Genomic DNA, 23276 nt, shown 5'->3' with positions numbered 1-23276 from the left:
CTACCCATTTGTAGTCGTTTAAAGTAGTTGCCATGCTTGCAATCTGATATTCGAGGGTTCAAATCCAACATAAGCCGATCTATTTCTAAGAAAAAAATTAAGGGATCCAGTCAGAGAAGGGGACAAGCCACAAATCCTAATATGTAGAATATCTCTTTATTTCTCTGGAATGTAAACAAGTAATATCTTCAGACTAAACTCAATGACAATATATTATTCCAAAGGTATACCGTAAAATTGGGGAACATTAGCAGGTCTTTCCATGTTTTCTCGAGTATCCCACATCTACATACATACAAGAATTCCTATTATAATGCAATTTTCTCATTAATTATTTCTTTTCCATTTCTTTTAGCCATTACTTTTTTAATTTTTTTAACTTGCCAATCTTTTCCCCAAGGTTTCCAAGGAAGAAAACTAAAGCTAGCGGTCTTTATGTCGTAAAAGTACTGCAAAATTTACAAGCCTTTTTCGTCCATGCTAGAATTCTCATGCTAGTCATGATCTTCTCCTATCCTATTATCAAGGGTAATAAATTTCGCCTTCCTGGTGCTCCCACCTCAGAAATGGGATTCGATATTATCTAGCTAGAAGTTTAGAGAGATCTAAATAGGGACTATTTCTGCAGGCAATGTTAACCAACCAACCAGCCATATATTATCTTCAACTAAATTTTGTACCTCTCTATATCAGTGGTCGACATTTCGTGACTCACGAGTCAACCCCTTAATACAATAGCATGATCTCCCTCTCCTTAGTCATTACTTCTCCATTCAATGTTAAGCAGTTCGGGTATTCTCTCTTTCCTACCTTCCTCTTTGCTGTGTATTGCAGGCTGCGTTTCATATGACGTAATCTTTGTAGGCTACAGCTCTAGATTGAATATTTTCAATAATTGGTTTTCTAACAATTTATTTTTCCTACTAGTTGAATAAGAGACAATAAATGTTATATCACAGTCTAGTATATACAGTGACGAAGCTTGAGTTGTGAGGGTGCTAGGAACAATAGACTATGCCGGTACTATTTCGCATTGTCTGTAATGAGGCGATATTAGCGATCCTAGTGGTTAGCAACTATCTATGGATGCATATTTACTACATATTGAGCTTCGTGACTGTATATATTAGACTGTGGTTATATTCTAACAAAGACGTTCGATATATTCTCAAAAGGAACCCTTCCCTCAAACTGCGCACATTGTTAGAACCCCACAACATGAAAAAATAAGCTGTTCATACTAACGGCGAATCCATAAATGCACATAAGAGTGTTAGTTGGGAGACCGGAGGGAAAAGGACCTTTGGGGAGGCCGAGACGTAGATGGGAGGATAATATAAAAATGGAATGAGGAGGTGGGATATGATGATAGAGAGTGGATTAATCTTGCACAGGACAGGGACCGATGACGGGCTTATGTGAGGGCGGCAATGAACCTGCGGGTTCCTTAAAAGCTATTTGTAAGCAAATATGTTCGTACTAAGTGTCAGGTAAACAATGAGTAAACAAAAGAGTAAACAGGGAAATATATTTTCAAAAAATGAGAAGAGAGTTTAGAGGATAATAATTATGCTGTTGTTACAATACCAATTTCACAGCTCTTGTTTCTTCAAAGACATTAATTTTAGACCCTATATTTATTAGATTTTTTGCTTGTTTTGATGAATACTAACTCCACTCAAAATATTAGACATTTTTAACACACTGTATACTGTTAACATAATCACATAGTAGCGCTGCGCTTAAAAAAATCCGCTATGTGTATTTAAACAAATTTTTCAAGAGAAAGACAAATATTAGGGCCTACCACTTTTAATTCCCTTGATTTTCAAAGCTTCTTTCGCTATAATTTCATCATTTTTCATGTAATGATTGAAATTACACTGCAAGTAGCTTTGAAAATCAAGGGAATTACCAGTGATGTTTTTTCCTTTCTCCTGAAAAAAAATGTTTAAATACATATAGTGGATTATGGACACGCAGCGATGATATATGGTTTTAATTTGACTATTACACTCTTACTACGTCATACTACTTTTGACCAATAAAACGGTACGAAAGGACGTATTTCAACCAATCATGGCTGCTTATCGCACAATTTTATCGCGTCCCTAGCATTTGTTTAATTTTATCGCCTCCCTAGCATTTGTTTAATTTTATCGCGTCCCTAGCATTTGTTTCTTTGTTTGCCAACATTTGAAACTGCGCTGGTCTGGACGTCAAAAATATATATAAAATTACAAACCAGTCGATGCACAGCAGTTTCAAATATGACTCGCATTGGCATTCAAGAACAAGAATTAATAAAAATCACTGATCATACCTATGCATCTTCTGAAATCCGATTTACAAATAAATGAAGAGCATCATTCGGAAATCCTGAATAAGTTGAATACACCATGTAGGCCTAAATCAACGAGTTCCACTTCTATTATGCACACGTCCAATATAACATCAATTGAACCACCAACCACATTCAAATTTGAAAATTGTATATTTAATAATTATTCCTTTTAAAATTATTCATTCGGAAATTCTGAATAAGTTGAATACACTATGTAGGTCTAAATCAACGAGTTCCACTTCTATTACGCACACGTCCAATATAACATCAATTGAACCACCAACCACATTCAAATTTGAAAATTGTACATTCAATAATTATTCCTTTTAAAATTATTCATGTTTATTTTTTATGTCATCGTCGTTAATTAAAACTTTTCTAACACTTGTGTATATTAGTTAGGTTATGTTATAGCTTCTGCTCTGAGAGGATAAAAAGAACTTCTGCTATATGATATTATGGATAGTCACGTATCAGAGATTGTTTAATATTAAGATTTATTGAATAGTAATCATTACAGTGTCTGTATAAAGACACTATTGCCATCTAGCATGCATCTAGCGTAATATTTTGTAATGTTGAGATGGTACAATAATACATTTGAAGACAGTTGTATTTTCGTAAGTCAATATTTTATTGTATTGGAGTACTTCGTTACTTCTAATCTTTATATACTTTCTCCTAATCGTGTAATACTCAATTAAATCCCACTCGAGTTTTGATTTTATCTAGATAAATCAAAACGTCTAGTGAGATTACTGTTGATAACACACAGTTCAACTTCTCCATGCTAATTGTTATCGCATTTTAAAAATTCGGACACTGTTCCTTTACAGAAGAAATGAATTGTAAGTAATTGCTAAAGTAATAAATTTGCTTATAACAGTTGAATTTTATGCTAATTTAATTATGCAGAATCGGTATTTTGTCGATTTCTTTTCTGAAAAGAATTCTACTTTCCTCTTAAAACTCAAATTGGCTTTAATTTCAAGGGAAAATTTGTTCCGGGGTCGGGCATCGAGCGTGCCAACGCTCTACCGACTGAGCTACCCAGAAACTCTACCAGACCCCGGCTCAATTATTCCCTTTTTATCCACATACCTCAAGTGGGTTGACACGTCAGAGACCCAACACTGAGTGCACAATTTTCTTTGTGACTTAAATTTGTGGTTTTCTGTTAGCAAACAGTAACGTGTATTTATACAAATCTGGCTTTTCCGGATTTCAAATTGAGCTTATTCAATATTATTATGGCGTAGACAGAGCCATTCACATTCTCATCATCTGAATTTTTCTTTTCATGTAAACATTTCCACTGCCGCTGAAGTCCTAATTGAATTCTGTATATTAGTAACCAAGGCAATTTCTTCAAATTTTACTATGGACTTCTGAAGGTTACTCAAACTGCATTACAAGTATGAAACTGTCAAAAGACCGCTGTTGAAAACTGTCCATACATCATTACAACGACATTAAACCAAACATTACATTTTAACAACTGTTTTACGCAACTTTACTACAGTAATGAAAATTTACATTTGAGCCGTTCAAAGCAAAAGTGGTGTAAGTTAAGAATGGGTAATGAGGGTTAAAGTGAACATTCTGTAAAATGCAGCGCAAAGTAGCAATTAATATTCAATTTACTTGAACTATTAGTAGTCAGTGGATAGCAAGAAGGACATATGAATTGCTACTTTGCGCTGTATTTTACAGAATTTTTACATTAAACCGCATTACCAAATTTTGACTTACACCACTTTTGCTCTGAACGGCTCTTTTAAACAATCCCATTTCTTCAGGATTCTGACGACTGAATGAAAATTAAAGAAGATATGAGTAATGTAAAACTAAATTATGGTACCTCTTACTTTTGAAAACTCTTATACATTACAATTTCGTATCAAGCTTCAAATCGTAACAGCCTAAAACTGTAAATTTACCATAGAATTTATTCAAATGTTATGTTTTCTAGTACAGTTAATATGTGATGAAATGTATCAGAAAATCAAGCATTACTAAATGTCTTCTACAATCATATCTCACAGCCAAAACCATAACCAAGCAATGGTTTTATTTTTCAGGAGGTGGAAATTCCAGAAAACCTCCGGCCAAGGGACCACATTGCTCAAATCTTGCGACTTGATTCCGAGTCAATTGAGAGAGAAATGATTCTGGCAAAGACTGTGGATATAACTCTAAAGGAACTGAAGAGACTGTATGACAATGCTATCAAGCCCTTAGAAATGCTCTTCAAGTACCGGGAACTCAGCAATAGGCATTTTGGAGGTATGCTGGGAAGTGAAACTTCATCCAAAAGTTATAAATGACTAAACATGCACACAGCAAAAATGTAACTTTAAATATGTAATTTTACAACAATTACTGCCTACATCGATAGTTCTAAAAAGTTAATACGTAGGATGATTTTAAAACAGAAAACCCGTAGCATGAAAATGCAGTCCTTGAACAAAATCTTCATTCAAAAGTGGTTACTGCACCTGATATGCATGTTTCACTTCAAGGAACTGTTGGGGATTTTTCTAGAGGCATAAAAAGTGATCTATATATAGATTATTTTTTGATCCTACAGAATTATCTCCCAGTTCTACGCATTGAGCTACGCCGAAGTTCAACCCACAGCATCGGATCGAATCTTTCTCCTTTGGTTCTTTTCCTTTAGTGACCTTACTCCGTGTTCGACTTGTATAAATTGACATATATTTTAAGTCAACAGTCATGCTGTCCTGGGTCCGTCTCAAGGAGCGAAGAACTATTCACTCTCTCACTTTACTCTTCAATATTCTTCAAACCTCTAACCCTAGCTACCTAGCTTCTCGTTTTCAACATTTGTCCTCATATCACGAAATAGATACTCGCTCACAACACCATATCACACTCTCCATTCCTAAACACAGAACATCCTTCTACTCTTCATCTTTCACCGTCTCTGCAGCTTATCTCTGGAACTTTCTACCACAACATGTCAGAGACTGTCGGACATTGTCTAGTTTCAAAAATAAATTAGAATTGCACTTTTTGAATTAGATTCCTTTCAGTTATAAGCTCTTTTCTCTGCCATAGTTTTGTAAAAATATAGGCTATATATTTATCTTTCCTTCCTTTCCCCTTTTTGTTCTCTTTATCAGCCGATGAATTTATTATCATAGCCTTTTTATCGTGAATTTTATTTAATTTTCGTATTTCTTTTCTTTTTTATTATTATTTTATTACATTCCATTTTGATATATTCTTCCTTACGTTTTTCCATATTAAGCATTTGTACTAAATGCGTTGCTTTCACTATATTCCAATGTATTTTACTTTCTTTTTTTTTCTGCTACGGTATTATTTTCATGTTGTTTAGTGTCGATTTTATTATGCTATTATTATTTTTTTTTTGTAATGTTAGTATTCTGTTCTTTAACTTTCTGTTAAATTTTAATTGCTTGTATGCTTTGTGACCTGGTAGAGTGTAAGAGAAGGCCCTATAGCCTTAACTCTGCCAGTATAAATAAAGAATTATTATTATTATTATTATTATTATTATTATTATTATTATTATTATTATCGCAGTTAATTCTGTAGGACCAAAAATTAATCTCTACATAGATTGTTCGCCTAACAGTGCATATACTGTAGGAGTCCCGGTCGCCAAGTCACTCAAATGAGTGCGCTCCTTGTGTGATGATGATGTCAATATAATTATAAGGTTGTAAGTCGAACATGGAGTAAGGCCACTGAGGGAAAAGAACCAAATGAAAAAGATTCGATCCGATGCGGTAGGTTGAACTTCGGCGTAGCTCAGTGGTCAGAGCGCCCAATGTGTAGAACTGATAGACGCGGGTTCGATCCTCGGCGCCGGAGCGAACTTTTCTCCGTTAATAACAAATGATAAGAAGTGATACTTATCTGCAGGTGGAATTTACAGCTCAAGAACGCGTTTCTGACCATGACCTCTCTAACGTGACGTCTTTCTCATGACAAACAGCTGTATTAGTTTGTAATAAATATTTTAAATCACCCTGTACACACTGTGATTCAAAAAGCTGGTGCAAAAATAAATGTCTGTAGCGAGAGTGGTGAAAACGGTAACAGACCAGTCACAGAAATAATAACCATCATTTCAGAAAGTACAAAGTTGAAGTAGCTTTTATAATTATAAATGAATTCATCTGCCAGATAAGGATACCTGACTTTGTCAACTTTGTTTTCTAGATCCCGAAATATTCTCCAAGCCCCTTATTCTCTTCATGGGTCCTTGGAGCGGTGGCAAGTCAACGATTATCAACTATCTACTCGACATCGAATACAAGCACATGGCACTTAGAACAGGTGATGTACTTTAAAACCTTGTACTTCCATCTAAACCTCGCCCGTGGCCAAGTGGTTAGCCTTTCTATCTTCCACCGTGGCGATTCGGGTTCAATCTCTGTCTGTGTCATGGAGGAATTTATGGTGGACAAAGCGGGCGCGAGGGTTTTTTTCGGGGTTCTCCCTTTTTCTCACGGTAGTACTATAAATCAGTAAATAAAAGAAGGGTGCTTTCGTAAAATAGGAGTGTTTTCCCTGGACTAAAAATACAACACAAACGATGCAAAAATTATTATTTTACCATAAGCCAAAACGTTTTAAGTACATATTACCGAGGATGACTATAGGTGGTAACCTTTATCATTATCATAATCATTCTACCAATCTTTCACAATTACCCTCATTCTGCGAGGCACAGAGAACAAATAAAAAAATGGCTCAAAGTTGTGAACACTTTGATTATTATATTTCTATCTATTTAAACATGTCAGATTCGCTAAGTATATCCAAAACCAAACCAAGCAAAAAAAAAAAAAAAAAGTAATCACTAGGTCCCGGAAATTCATGTATTTGCATATTCTTTTCCTGGAGGGTACAGCTATAGCTATGCTTACACGTCACCTATACGAATTATACATTTTTGAATGGTCTTGTGTTGAATATAAGTGCATATTTTCGTCATTTTATAAATGCATAATACTTTCAATACGTACTTTATGATCTATACAGCATATTTAAAAGATTTAAAATATGTTTTTCCTCATGAATTAAAAAAAAAAACAGAGAGCTGCATGGGAGACACAATGTGTGAATCACCGTGTTGAAATATGAACACTCAAACACCACATGTCAGAAAAGAAAAAATATACAAAATTACTTAGATCTGGTAGTTACCTATATCTCTGGAATGACTAGTATATTCTAGTAATTACATCTCCTTCTTCGCTTTTATTTTTAATTATGAAGTCCTTTCAGTACGACGGCGTACCTACGTCGGAGTGAGACTAGTGACCAAAAGATTTGGAATTCACGTAACCATTTCATTCTCAGATTAATTATTTAATTGTTTAAGCTAATTGAGTTAAAAATTTGTACTCTAATATTTATGTATTTTTGTATTTTCTATTTGTATATAGACCCTACTATTACATGCTGTATGTATTTTACCACTTATTAATGTTATTGTGCTCAATGAACTCTCTTAATTTTGTGATATATTGCGTATAACTGATCTGCCTGCGCCCGAACACGAGCTTCTGCTCTTTCGGGCTGCAATGCCTAATGTAGCTCTAGTGTAAGGTATTAAATAAATAAATTAAATTAAATTAAAATTACATTAATTAAATTAAATTAAATTAAACTCGTAAAATCGTGCGTATTTTTTGGAGTTCTGCAAATCTTAACTTTTTCTGTTGCTATTGTCATTGTCTAACCGGGAAAAACTATGTTTTCTCTAGGTGTATACTTACACCTATGCATTTAAAATATCCGTGTAACTGGACTACTATGCGCAGGTGCTGAACCTTCTCCTGCCTACTTCAATATTCTGATGTGGGGCGAGAGAGACGAGATACTTGACGGCACTCAACTCGCTGCAGACTGGACCTTCTCAGGACTGCAGAAGTTCGGACAAGGAATGTTGGACAGACTGAGAGGTGTGAAGTCGCCCAATCCTTTGCTCGAGAAGGTAATAGTAAATAATGCCACAATTTCGCAAATAATTTCGTTAGGACCTTAAAAACATGAGAAATATTAATGTTCAGTAAAATCTGACCAAGAATCAGTCAAATTCTTGAGTATTGGTATTAATGATTTGGTACATAACACAGATATAAAACACTGGGCGATTCTTTCGAACTTCCCTGATTTCAAACGTCTCTCAAAAGAAAAGGGAAAATGCACAGGCATCCAAGAAATACTCAATTTCAGTTCAGGTTCTCTACAACATATTAATACAGCTTCCACAATGCGGTCACATTAAGTCAGTTTCCCAAAGGAAGCAAAAACGAGCTTTTGCTCGTTATAAATTACAACTCCTCGTATTCGTGCATACTGAACAAGAAACTTTTTCTAAGCATGTCTAGAGTCGATGGCAATTCGGAAGGCGGTAGTCTGCTAACGTTTGCGTTGAGATACAGATAGAGACAGCAAGGCAGCGTACAATATTGCCACATGGTATACTTCACGCGCACGTGCAATACAAATAGCGTAGGCGAGAATTTAAATTATCAAAAGACAATAATGACCTTAGCCGTTGATTACTGTAAGTATGACACCAAACAAACCCTCTTTCCTTCACTAACAATGATCTTTGCACGGTTCTCAATCCCACACCACATGCTTCTGTAGTCGTTTCTTACGCATCGGCAACGCTGCAGTCAGCATCAAGATGGCCGGTAGCGTTCTGCTCGTCAACGTTTTTAAAATAATTATACACCTTAAACACTATTTTCCGCGCCTGCCTGTGCAATACTTGTCTTTTCACAGCCTCTTCTTCAATTTATTTATCTTACACATACAGAGTAAATGTTAGTTTCACTTATTCAATGTATTGAAACACTCACACGTGGACAAACGAACTCGGGAAGTACTAGTTATAGACTGATTCCGATTGGTTCTATTGTAAAAGCTTGTGATGCACATACAAAAAATGCTACGGCGCATATAGCAGCTTACCGCCTTCCGAAATGCCATCTAGTATAGTGTGATGAAGTATTATTTACTCTTTACTAATGTTTATAAATATTTATTTCATGAACTCCAACAAAGGTAAACATTGTGGAGATTCCTGGTATTTTGGAGATCCGGAAACAAGTGGAACGTCTATTTCCATTCAACGATGCCTGCCAATGGTTCATCGACAGAGCTGATATTATATTCCTGGTGTATGATCCATCGAAACTGGATGTGGGACCAGAAACAGAGGCCATATTGGACCAGCTTAAGGGCAGAGAGTACCAGGTCAGTTATATTTTTAATTTGTCAGTTTTACGGGTTTGACAGAAAACATATCAGATAATATGTGCGAATTTTTTATTTAACCAATTTGTTCCACAAAACTGCAGCAGTTATTAAAAGATAATTAAATCATTTACACTCACGTCATTCAGAAAATTAAAACCTGGAAACATATAACCTTCCTTTTTTATATTATCTTTGAAAAAGTTTTTTTTAATATTACTTTTTTAAATACAGAGTGACCTGTAATTTCAGAAGGGTTATTCTTTAAGATATTTCAAACAAATAAGTTTAGGCCTAATACAATTTTCCTCGTTTTTGCTTCCTTTTCGAGATAAAAACTGTTTTATATGAAACATTTCATAGCGTGCTTTGGGAAAGTCATTGATTTCAATTCCCGATATGCTCGGTCAATTTAAGATAGTAGTGTATTATGATAATGGATTGAAAGAATTTTAGTTTTGTCCTTTAAATGCGCAGAAATTTGATCCGAAAAAAATGTAACATTTCGTTCTGCAGAGGAATTTTTCAATGTTACATTTGTTCGGATAAAATTTCTGTACATTTAAAGGAGAAAACTAAAATTCTTTCAATTATTTATTACAATAATACGCTGCTCTCTTAAACTGACTGAGCATAATGGAATTCAATCAATGACTTTCTCAAAACACGCTATGAAATGTTTCATATGAAACAATTTTTATTCAAAAAAGAAAGCAACGAGCAAAATTGTATTAAATTTTTTGTTTAAAATATCTCAAAGAATAACCCCCTGAAATTAATGACATCACTTACTGTTCACCCTGAATATACCTGTATTATCAGCAGTACCTACATATGGCATGATGTGTGTCAGAAGAAGAACAAGTTTGTACAGCCTACATCTGAAGCCTGATTAGTGTAATATGTTAGTCAGAGATGTATGCAATGGAGGGTAAAGGAACTGGCCACGCTACTCCATTATCTCCTGGCTTAGTTGTTTCATGAGTGATGTCCTGTTGGTGTCATTTGTGAAGTTCAAAGCTGTCTTCGGACAGTTGACTAAACAACAATATGGCATTATGTCATTAATTAATCAAAGTTATATGAGTGCAATACGCCGGAGATTATGGATATCAAAATGCCGCGTGTTACAGCTGGTGCCAGCGTTTTTGACGTGTGTCCTAGACTACAGTGCTCAGTTTGTGAGCGTGTTGCTAGTGCAGCTGAGAATGGTACCACATCCTGTACACGTCACATCAGCCATTTGCCAAACACAGTTGTCAGACTGAATGCTGCAAAGGTAAAACTCTTGCACTTAACGTTCCCATTACTTATTTCACAGGCCAAAAACGGTGACGCGGACTATACTTCGCGCTCTACAGGTTTGCTCCCACCCGCGTTCTTCGGATCAATCGTGACGCGACCGCACTGTACATCTCTAATTAGAATTTCTTTTGTTGTACTCATTTTTTTTTCTATGTTCGTTGGAAAGGTATGAGTGATTTTAGCTTACATAATCGAAAGAATTTATTTATTCTAAAATTGGTCTATTTATCGCTATTTTGCTTGTGAGTGAATTTTATCCAATTAATGATATTCTTGTTTTATTAATGGAAAGTTGTAAGTTGTTATCGATTTGAAACTGTCCCTAATTTATGTATAGTTCGCTGTAAATCATCTTCAGACTGCAAAAATTATGTGATCGTCTGCATCCACTTTGAATGCAAAGTAAGGTAAAATAAAATTTCAAATCGAGACGTGTTCGTGAACAAAGATATGTCCTCTTGATTGCAGACACGTATCATTCTCAACAAGGCTGACCAAGTGCGACCTGAGGAGCTCATGAGGGTGCAAGGCACGCTGATCTGGAACATCAGTCCCCTCATGTCAAGCTCTGAGCCCCCGGTTATGTACTCCACGTCTCTCTGGTCACTGCCCTACGAGGCTGGGGCTCCCACAAGGTTGTTGTTTGCTCAGGAGAGGGCCTTCCTTAGGGACATGAGGGATGCTATTGACAGGAGGGTCGAGAACAAGATAGCCAGTGCACGACGATTTGCTGTGAGTACTGGTCAATATATTTTCATTAATAACTTGAAATTCTGCATCTAAATTAAAAACTTAAACTGTACATAATAAATAATAACAATCTTTGGGGAAATTATATACTATTAAGTAAATAGCCTTATTTACTTATACAGAGTGTTCGCCAGGAAACAGGTTTCGTTCACATAAATGCTGTCGATCTTTTACTGTTATAGATTGAACAACTCCTCAGAAAATAGTGTGTACATTTCCCTGGATCGAGCAACGGAAGGTTTCGTATTGCGTAGTACGTACAGATAACAGACTGAAGGGACGCTAAACCTAGAGCATTAATATACAGGATGAACCGTAAGTAATGTCATTAATTTGAAGGGGTTATTCTTCGAGATATTTAAAACGAAAAAGGTTTAATTCAATTTTGCTCGTTTTTGCTTCCTTTTCGAGATAAAAATAGTTTTAAGTGTTTTGAGAAAGCCATTGATTTAATTCCCAATATGCTCCGTTAATTCAAGAGAGCAGTGTATTATGATAATAGATGACTGAAAGAATTTTATTTTTGTCCTTTAAATGTGCAAAAATTTGATCCGAACAAATTTAACATTTTAAAATTTACATTTGTTCGGATCAAATTTCTGCACATTTAAAGGACAAAAATAAAATTCTTTAAACATTTATTATCTTAATACACTGCTCTCTTAAATTTACTGAGCATATTGCGAATTCTGTCAATGGCTTTCACAAAACACGCTATGAAATGTTTCATATAAAAAACATTTGTTTTTCTCGAAATGGAAACAAAAACGAGTAAAATTGTATGAAACTTTTTTGTTTGGAATATCTCACAGATTAACCTCCAAAAATTAATGACATTACTTAAGGTTCATCCTCTGAGTTCTATTCACTGCAGTTCAGTTTAGTTCGTGACAATGCAGTAGGCCTACATGTTAAAACAGCGAACCTATTGTTTTTTTAAAAACATGCGTTTTCTCTGCCGCATCTTGCATAAACAGAATCGTTGTTGAAATAATAATAAGAAACTGAATTTAAAAATTATTTTGAAAAGCTGAAGTTTATTACCACTTTTAAATAAGGACTTAACACTTTTCTATGCAAAGATAACAAAACAAGACCGTAATGAAAGTTGCACTGTATCCATTACAACATTGTACAAAATTTCATGTTCGCATATTCCGTTGTACGATGGTCTGTGTTAGCTTAATTTGAAAATTTGCCATAAACTGAAAGTGATTTCCAATAAAGTAACAATTATTAACAATTGGACTAAAACCTACATTTCATTCACAGTGAAAATATAGTCTGAATATAATTTATTTTAAAATTTGAGTTCAAATAAAACAGATTATCGCGTTTAAGCAAAGCATAGTCCTAAAAAATCCAACATAGGTACTTTTAGAATCGTATAGTGAGCCACAACGGTTTTATTTTAATATAACTTCAAGATGATATTACTGTCTACACTAGATTCTAAAAATAATCTTGAAAAAAATTCCTTACTCATGTTTTATGACATATCTTCAGAGTGTAGCGCAGTCGGTATAGCGTTGGCGTTCTGTGCTCGAGGTTGCGGGTTCGATCCCGGCCTAGGTAGATGGCACTTAAGTGTGCTTAAATGTGACAGGCTCATGTCAGTAGATTTACTGGCATGTAAAAGAACTCCTGCGGGACAAGATTCCGGCACACCAGCGACGCTAATATAACCTCTGCAGTTGCGAGTGTCGTTAAATAAACCATAATTTTTATTATCTTCAGAGTTGCATAATCTTACACCAAATGTCTCCGTACGATGTCCACATCAGATATTCAATAGGCCACATTTTGAAATGTAGTAAGAAATTTATAGAAAATGACTATTAGAAGAGATGCAAGGAAGAAATTCATGTATTTTTACTGGACTGAAAGGTTGTAATTTTTAGATGTGCTAAATAACTGACCAATTTCAACCAAATTCTAATTTTTATAGAGTTTTGTGAAACCGAGATCAACATTCATAAAAGATGTAAAAATCGATCCAGTACGGTAAAGTTGCCTAATGCCGTGATACCCCTAATCCCGTGATACTCTTTTAAAACTGAATGTCAGTCAATGCTTTGCCGTTAGATCATAGCGCCAGACATATTTCTCGAAAGAGTGCATCTTTCAGCTACTTTTGAGACAATGGTGAACTTCCTAGCAAGATACCCAATCCCATGATAGTCAGTGAAAAAGAACGTATCACGGAATTAGGAGTATCACGGCATTAGGCAACTTTACCCTACTAATAAGCAGATAGATATGTTGGAAAAGAACGTAGTTTTGACACAAAAAATTCTGAAAACATAACATTTTTTACTTTGCATTGTCAATGAACCTTTTTTAACAAAAACGGAAATCATGCCCTAAAATATCTCATATACTGTAACTTTTCAAATGTTCTGGTAAATTGAAATTACAAATCAATTTATATTCATTCAACTCACTAGTAAATTCTTTTTTAGGTCCGGGTACGCAATCACGCAAAAATGGTCGACTGCTACCTAACAACATATTACAACCACAAGTCCTTCTTCGGCAACAAGAAGAAAGTTAGTGATGAGATCATCGAGCATCCCCAGGACTACCACATCTACGAAGGCCTCAGCACTCTGACCAACATATCACGATATGACCTGCCTGATCCAGATGTCTACAGGGACTTCTTCAGACTGAATCCCCTCTACGACTTCCAACTACTATCTTCAACTTGTACCTACTTCAGGGGATGTCCCATCAATCGGCTAGATATAGCAATAGCCTATGATCTTCCGGAACTTGTTGGGAAATACAAGAAATCAGCCGAAGCAGCTCTGGCCAGCATTCAACCCAAAAGTTGAGTCATGAGAGTACAATCAAGAAATCATATCCTACAGCCCTCTCAAACAAATAGTGAAACACGGTAACACTACACCTTGCGTGTATGAGTTATTTTGGTGAAAGATCGGGCACGAAGTAGTTGTAACAAAAATTGGCTATGAAAGAAAAATTCACGATTTACAAAACCATTTTAGGTATATATTTTATGTCACGGAAAATTATTATATAATAAAAATGCCTACTTCAAAAGCCCATAAATAATATCACTAGAAAAACAAGAAGGGTTCAATTTGTATCATAAAAAATTGTTAGAAATTTTAAAATGTAATTGGTTACAAGTATTAACCAAATAAACGTAACTACGATACAATTTCACATATTGGACCCTAAATGAGAGGAGAGATGAGGTATGAACTGTGGTACAAGACTGCAAAAATAGGCGTACATTCTATATTAAGAAATTGTTCTAGCAACAATGCCGTTCATTCACTAAGACTGAGTGCTTAAGGTATTAAATATTAAACGAAGATGTTAAAACTGCACTTTTATCTACTTCAGTTTCAAAATAGTTGTCATAAATGATAAGCAAAGTTAAAAATACAGGGTTACTACAAAAGAAATAGACATTTTCAATGTTGTATAAAACAAAAACTATCTGTGATATCGACATGCATTTTGCGCTGTTAGGTTGAGGAACTGTAGAAGTTTCGATAAGACACACTGTTGGTATTATTGCGTTGATTATTACGCTGACACAAACGCAACAGCTAAGATGGCTGTCTGTGATATTGATGTGCATTTTGCGCTGTTAAGGGACGCCTCAACTGCTTGAGGATGGGAGAAACTTCATCTTCCAACAGGATAACTGGCACCAGGGTGTTAGAAATCATGTGAACGAAACACTTTCACAGCGCTGGATTGGTAGTGTAATAGACGACAACTGCACTATCGTACGGTGGCCACCAAGGAGCCCTGATCTCACTGTGCAATTTTTTTCTTTGGGAATTTGTGAAAGACAAGGTTTACGTCCCTCCACTTTCTAACGATTTAGATGAACTGAATTTTAGATTAAATTTTTAGATTTAAACGAAATGATTTAAACTGGAAATTTGGGATGAATTAGACAATCGATTTACATTGGGACGAACTAGACTAATACCTTGATGTATGCTGTGTAATATAAGGAACACATACTGAACAATTGTGAGTTCCCAAAGTAAACTTGAATTTACAAAATGTAAACTAATTCCTGATAACATTAATAGTTCTCGATTTATAACACATTGAATTAATCTATTTCCTTCGTCGTAACTCTGTATAAATATGTAAACTATGTACGGTCAAGGCAATGCAACAACTTGAAACTGTATGGAGACAATTTATTCCAGCTGAGTTACACAAGAAACGAAAATAATATACCAACAGTGTTAACTTTCTCTTAGAATGTACTCCTGTATTTGTGAACAATGACTAGTCAACAAAGAAGAAAGCTTTAAGAAATATCAAGCGGTGACCAATATTCAAACATGACTGAGCTGATCACAGCTTCCACAACGATCAGCCTTGAAGTGTTTCACAAGAAAGCCAACTATCATAAATGACAAGAAGCAACGAACAGGAAGAAATGAAGATTACTTCCCTGCAAAGTGATCAAAGTTGGCATAACTGAGGTGTTAAACTGTTACTATGAACATATTTTTGCTTCATGCACATCATTCAAACCTCTGAGTGGGTTGTTCACCTTCAAACTTTAAGCATTTCCAGTCACAATTCGAACGATTAATTCATTACAGTTTACTGTGATTCAAAGGCTGACAATACTTCAAAATCCAGGCTCCACAAAAAATGTTTTGTTCTCGATAAGGGAACAAGAAACGAGGAAGACTGAAAAATGATTAAGAAATCCGTATTTCCATAAAAATCATTTCCAAACACTGACACCTTGCACAAACAGCATTTCATGATGTAAAATAAAGTTCATTAACTCATTATCCATTGAGACTGCTCGGCATTTCAAATTCTTGAAATGTCTACAAATTCTGGTGTACGTATGAACTTAACGTGACATAAATGTGATCTACAACTGACTAGAACGCTAACCACACTTATGAAGGCAAAAACTTCCAACTGAACAGAACTTCCCTCACAAGAATGTCACCTTGTCTATTTATATAATCCTTCTACACTAACGAATAACTTTTTAAGCTGTGCTGAATTCACACTAACGTGTTGAGGGACGTAAATTATAGGATTCCAACATGTTCAATGACAAGCAAAGGTTTGATTGTGAACAACAGGTGTTAACTGGCTGCAATTTCCAAAGGAGAACAGCCGCTTTCATTTTTTATATGTTGAATCCCATTTTAAACACAGTGAATGTGTGAATATTAATCCCTGCTAAATATAGAGCTGCCCACCAGAACAGTTGTTAGCATTATTGTATTTTGTAAGTCAAACATACAAGATAGGTTTAGAGAAAAAAAAACAGCTTTAGTTAAGTAAATATTCCTTTGCCTGTCGAATTGTATGCCTGGTGAAGAAAAATTCAATGATATAAATATTTAGATTTTTGGCAAGCTGCAAATGGATTCATGTAAATTTTATCCATCTGCTTGAATGTGTTTGTTAAAATAAATGGAAATGTGTTTGTCTTTAACATAGTTCACAACCAATATCATACAGAAGTAAACATCATTATTTCTTTCACTGAATATTATAACTATGGTGTTTTATTGTAGTCCTTACTATCCTCAAAAGACAGTATTTCTTCATAACTAGTCAGGGGACAGTGGCTGGTGTGTTTGGATCTGTATCGAAATATTGATATTTAAATCCAAAGTACAACTTCCATTGGAAGAGAAGCTTAAGTCATGGTGAGTTGTGGAATGTAAAAGAACTTTAAGATGATAGATCGACCAATGGCATAAGCAGAATTTTGTCAAGGGTGGGGAAGGTCATTATTAAAATTGCTTACAATTTTTCATTATCGGTATTTTAAATTTTGTGTATTATTATTATTATTATTATTTTACGATATATTTATTAATATTACACAATGTTCTAATAGAATATATTCATGAATATCCTTATAACATCTTTGACATGTATTTTTTCACAGCCATCCAATTTTTAACAAATTTTAACTTCTTTAATTTTGTATAATTAAAAAATGCTTGTGTCATTATTACATTTACATAATAACATATATATACACATATATATAGTCAACAGTTATTTGTATGTGATAGATAGGCAGTAGGTCTCTCTATAATAAAGATAACAATGTTATAATTTTAACGTAATGCAGTAGCAAGCACAGGGTTACAATGGTGGAGGATTAGGAGGACTATGCCTTATGTCGATGTAGATTTTGTTACTCTGAAAGTGAAAAATTAGAGAAGGGAAAACGATTATGGATAAAAATATAATCAAATCTAGATATGTAATTTTTTTAAAGTTCAAGAAGGGGGGTCACAAACCCAGTAACCTCCCCCCCTTATGTATGCCTCTAAGATCAACCAACATTCAACAGAAAACCTTAAGAGAGAACAGTCTTTTGTATCGTCCATTTATAGTTCAGATGGCTAATTCATTGCGGTTCCTCCAGAATCAAACTGTAGGAAGGTGCTAAAATTCTACTGCTGTACCTTGATATCACAAATGTCGCGAGTAAAATCGCAGCACCATTGAAATGTCTGTGGATTTTAGTAATAAGTAGTAACCGCACTCTCTTATTAATAAGACAGAAAGAAACAACCTACAAACAGAACTAATGATTTCAGAACTCTCTTTACAGTATATTGTACATAGTGCTATTAGTAATAATATTAGTAGCAGTAGTGGTATAGTAGTATGGAGTACTTTATTTAACGTGGTTTCAACTGCAGAAAATATTCAGTCGAAATTCAATGTGGCAAGAAATGGCCAGCAAATTCTACCTGGAGTTCTGTATCTTGGACAGAGTTCTTTTACATGTCATAAATCTACGGCATGGAACCCACTGACTTACTTCCCTCCAACAGGAAGCCATGCTAAGAAGAATTTGATAGACCTTCAAAATACATCGGTCTCCAGAGAATCTGAACAAACCCTACACCAGCATTCCTCAACCATTGCTAATTTTTCCCAAAGTTAGAGAACTGCAAGGAACCATCTGAAGGATGCTGGCTTCAGATGTAGACGTGTGGCTGTGAAGGAGAGCCTTGACGAGGATCACAGATTCTACCAGCTCGTTTTCACGCAAGATCATATGGATCAATACTGGGAAAAAGTAATTTTCTCAGACGAGTCCGTGTTTTCTTTGAACAAATGATGGGCTTGTACGAGTTTTTCGAATGCAATGCAAAATACATAAAAGAGTTTGCACGCTCTGATCACATTTCCATGTTTGTGTGAAGATGAATGTCCTTGTGTGGAATCGAATATCTTAGGATAAATGGTCGATTTAATGGTGAACTGTATTTCCATCTTTTGAGACATACCAAGGTCCCTCCAGAGCAACAATTGTATCTTGATGGGGTTATTTTTTTTCCAGCAGGATATCACCAATCCATAATGCAGGGGTCGTCCAATGTAGGCTGACAACAACGATGTGGAGGTGATAGATTGACCTTCTTATCAAAAACGTGTGGGCAGAGACGAAACATAACATGGCCAAAAAGTGGCCTGATCAATGGGATGTTGTACTAAATGCCAGGGGGTAGGTGGTCCAGGGTGAATGCTTTACAGTTGGTCTTGTCTGATCCCTGACTGAGAGGATGAGTTCGGTTGAAGAGAATGAAGTTACTGTACAGGATACTGAACAGTAGTCCACAATGGCACCTAATCAAACAGTTCTTTCCAAGATTACCTAAACTTTTGGAACACCTAGCTAGCATCGAACTCAAGGCTATCTTTCTGAAGTTTAGTTGTACTCTCTCTGTTTCCTGCAAAACATTGGTAAATTCCCATAAATATAATATAGTTGGCATTGTAAATTATATTTTGACTGATACAGCCTTGAAGCTTCTTTTCCCTCTTGAAAGATCGTAGGGCTAGTTCATAGTGCCCTTCCCTAAAAAGACAAAAAAAAAACACACACACACACTCTCTCTCTCTCTCTCTCTCTCTCTCACACACACACTCTCTCCCTCCCTCCCTCCCTCTCTCGCACCCTCCCGCCCTCTGTCACTCCTCCTCTCTCTCCACTCCCTCTCTCACCCTTCCTCCCTCTATCCCTCCCTCCCTCTCTCTTTCCCCCTCCCTCCCATCCTCACTCCTCAATGAATAATTCTTTTGCTTTGCGTAATGCATGATAACCCATCTTATATCTTTGTTACCGAATCTGTGACTTCAACTTCATTCAGGCAAAAACATTCCTGGAATTCTTTTTCACTAGACTTTGTAAAAAAATCAACATTATTTCTATACATTCTTGGTCTATTAATGTTATATGCAATATCGAATACTTCTTCATCGAAAGATGATAAATTAATTTTGAAGACTTATAAATTTCTATACTGCAATAATCACAATAGTCACCGTCTCTGGTAGGTCTAATGTAAATGTTTCCAATATAGCCTATCTAGTAGGCTGTATTATTTCAATGAAAACGACTAAAAACAGAAGGTCAATGCAGCCTTTTGATAGTTTTACGCATGTACGAAGATTTAAGGATTCCGAATCCCCACCCCCTCCCCCAACATCGACAGGTTAAGTTAGTGATTAATTTAAGGCAGTGGTTACCAAACTTTTCGAAGGCGTGACCCACTTTTGGGCAAGATTTCTGCATGCAATCCCACTACCGAACTGAAAGGGTACTTAATCCTAATCGAAAAACACAAATCCCTGTAAAATCGAAAACAACGATATATAATTTGGCTCAAAATTAGTGGATACCACCCAAAGAATGACCAATATAGAAGAATATAGTTGTACAATAACACGAAATATTACACAAACAGTCGAACATCATTTCCTGTAGCCTACTTTGCTGATATTTTCGAGCACTTTAACATTTTGGATAATTGTTTGCAAGAACAAGATGTTACTATAATAGGGATATCTTATGCGAAGTTTTACCGTCAGATGGCAGGAGCGTTCCATGCGGCGCAACATGTTGTAGGGCTATGTTTTGTCATATGCTACAGTTGATTACGTTTTCCCGCTTGTTGGTGTTCTGTGTGTGTCAAAATTATATTTACAATTATTTTGTATAACCTAGTATAATTTAATATAATTCAATATTTTCTTACCTCATAATTTAATTTAATTTACAATAAATAATAATGTAAACCTGTATAATATTTAGCGATTCCCCAAGATGGGTGAGGAAATCTGCAGTATGCAGAATATAAATACGAGTAAATTGAATGTTCATGAACCTAAACGAGAACTTTGCGAACAATATGTACGAATATGAAAATAGGAAATATGTCGAAAGTGAATATTGCCCTCTTTAATAATTAGTATTTAAGAACCGTATGCTAAAAACAGGATGTGCAACCACCAATGTGTTTTTTTATAGGGAAGAGACTATCGAGATTGAATTCCTTGTATTTTTTCTGTAGTTGCAGAAAGATCAAATGCAATTTTTAATAGGTTGATATAATATGATCGCAATAGTAGGCCTATTACGATTAGTAGTGTGTTTTGTAGGTTAAGGACATGCAGTTTTGAATACTGTGTGGGACGATTTTGAAAATTTGAACTTAAAACATGGCTTTAATAATTAGGGTACAGTACATTAAAAACATTATTCACGAAATGGATTTCACTAGGGATCGTTCTGGATAATAAACATTCCAGTTTATCGAGAGTTTACTGCAGGCGTAAATTTCGGAGACTCCTACAACTACTGCATATAATGTAAGCTAACATAGCTCGCTGTCGAGGTTGCATATGTTTTTATTAATTTTTCTTTTTTCCTCTTCCAAAATGAAACTATAGTCAACAATTCCTTACTTGAAGTAGTTACTTTTATTTAATAGCTAGCTCTTTCGAGGCCCAATTTTATTACTTATATTTTTTAAGGTTTAAAGCATATATTCAGAATATTTCGGGACCTGATTGAAGACAAAAAGCTTTCCCTGGTTTTTACATATAGGAACATAACAAAAATTTGCCATTTTTAGTTGTTTTTAAGGGTATTTAATATACTAATACACTACGTATATCCTCAATGTTTATATATCGAAAAACAAATGCACACGCAAAGTGCATCCCTCATAGTACACGTGCACTATCTGTTGGTGCTAGTTCAGGATATCCCTATAACAACCAGGGATAAAAGCAAAGGATCTATAAATAAATTTTATTTCTGGCGGACATCAATTCGCAAATTTGAATGTGATGTATTCCAGTGTATTAAAAAACACGTGGAAAATATAGCTACATATGATACGACAAATACTGAGTTTTTTTGCGAAAACAATACAACAGTCAAGATGGATATTAAATCCATTTTTAGACAGTTGCCTTCAACTGGCTGAAAAGAAAGAAAAGGGAAAACTTCACTTAAACATGTACATACCTATTGGTGGAATGTTGAAACTAGGCTTTTTCACAGGATGTAGACCAGTTGTGGATCAAAAGAATGTAAGAATACCTTCAGTTTGCACAAGAAGCTTTTACATTTTTTATAACAATTGCAACTATATATTTATGCAAAATTAGCTTCTCGTCTACGAATGCCACCGAAACAAAGACGAGAAATCTCACTGAACTTGAAAGTAATATCACTGTGTGTGTATCGAACACAGAGTCCAGATTTGAGAGCTATTTTCTGAAAAACGGGCACATTTGTCGCATTGATAAAATTATTTTTTATTTCAGTTGGCCCAGATGTAAATGGAAGGATAACATCAAAATGGATTTGAGGGTGGTGGGATATAATGCGATTGGATTAATCTTGCTCAGGAAAGGGACTGATGGTGGGCATATGTAAGGGCGACAATGAACCTACAGATTCTCTAAAGCCATTTTTAAGTAAGTTTTTTTTTTTTTTAATCCAATGCCACCAGGTTGTCTTTCGACATTTCTGGTCTTCTCTCCTGGCCGTGGCTTAGTTGTAACCCACTTCTGAGGTTGGGGCACCTGGAAGGTGGAGTTACATTACCCCGATGATGTGATAGGATGATTATGATAATGTGGTGCCAGGAGAGGTCTTAAATCTAAACTTAACCTAAATTCCAGACCATGGACGAACACAGGAATAATCCCCTTTAAGAAAAAATTCCTGTGCTCTAACCGGGACCTCATGAACTATAGCCAGAAGCTCTGACCACTAGAACATGAGTAAGTGCATAAATTCCTAAGATATAGGCATCTGGTTGGATCTAGTAACTACTGCCAACATTTTTTTAGAGTTAAATTTTAGTGATTTTTTGTTAGTGAGTTTTATGTTAGTTCTAGGATTTCATATCAGGTGTCGTCAGGATTTTCGTTCATTTTGAATGAATAATGTCACTGTCATTTGTTGTAGTTGGTTTGACATGACCTGATATATTTTCTCTGATGGCTGAAGCGGTTGAAACTTTGTTGTTTTATGACATTTGTGAAAGTTATGTAGGCTAAATATAGAAAAAGCATTTCGATTTTGGTTTAATTCCTTCACTGAAGAATAAGAATTGAAGGGTTCAGAACCATAGTGGGCCAAGCACCATTTACTAAAACCATAGAAAACAAGGGTTAAATGAAGTTCTTACCATAACTCAATGGAAACATATAGCAAGTAATATAAAGTATACACATTAAAACTAAATGTCAATCTTCATTAAACTATGGTATTCACTTAGTTTTAACCATTGTT

General features: G+C 35.2%; 2 protein-coding genes across 2 annotated transcripts in view; one reads left to right on the top strand and one right to left on the bottom strand.

Moving 5' to 3' along the window:
* Positions 1 to 17207, top strand: part of LOC138698422 (pneumococcal serine-rich repeat protein) — a 92705-nt gene extending 75498 nt beyond the window's left edge. Inside the window, exons 6-11 of the mRNA XM_069824311.1 lie at positions 4426 to 4630; positions 6560 to 6676; positions 8170 to 8342; positions 9425 to 9616; positions 11390 to 11653; positions 14134 to 17207. Of these exons, the coding sequence (XP_069680412.1) occupies positions 4426 to 4630; positions 6560 to 6676; positions 8170 to 8342; positions 9425 to 9616; positions 11390 to 11653; positions 14134 to 14508 (1326 nt within the window). The 3' untranslated portion in view covers positions 14509 to 17207. The remainder of the gene's footprint in view (positions 1 to 4425; positions 4631 to 6559; positions 6677 to 8169; positions 8343 to 9424; positions 9617 to 11389; positions 11654 to 14133) is intronic.
* LOC138698425 (putative protein FAM10A4) overlaps positions 1 to 23276 on the bottom strand; it is a 181325-nt gene that overhangs the window by 151519 nt on the left and 6530 nt on the right. The window lies entirely within an intron of this gene.

This window comes from Periplaneta americana, chromosome 4 (assembly GCF_040183065.1).
Source record: "Periplaneta americana isolate PAMFEO1 chromosome 4, P.americana_PAMFEO1_priV1, whole genome shotgun sequence".
NCBI classification, from domain to species: domain Eukaryota; kingdom Metazoa; phylum Arthropoda; class Insecta; order Blattodea; family Blattidae; genus Periplaneta; species Periplaneta americana.
The sequence above is the reverse complement of the archived record's forward strand: the minus strand, read 5'-3'. Positions and strand labels throughout refer to the sequence as shown.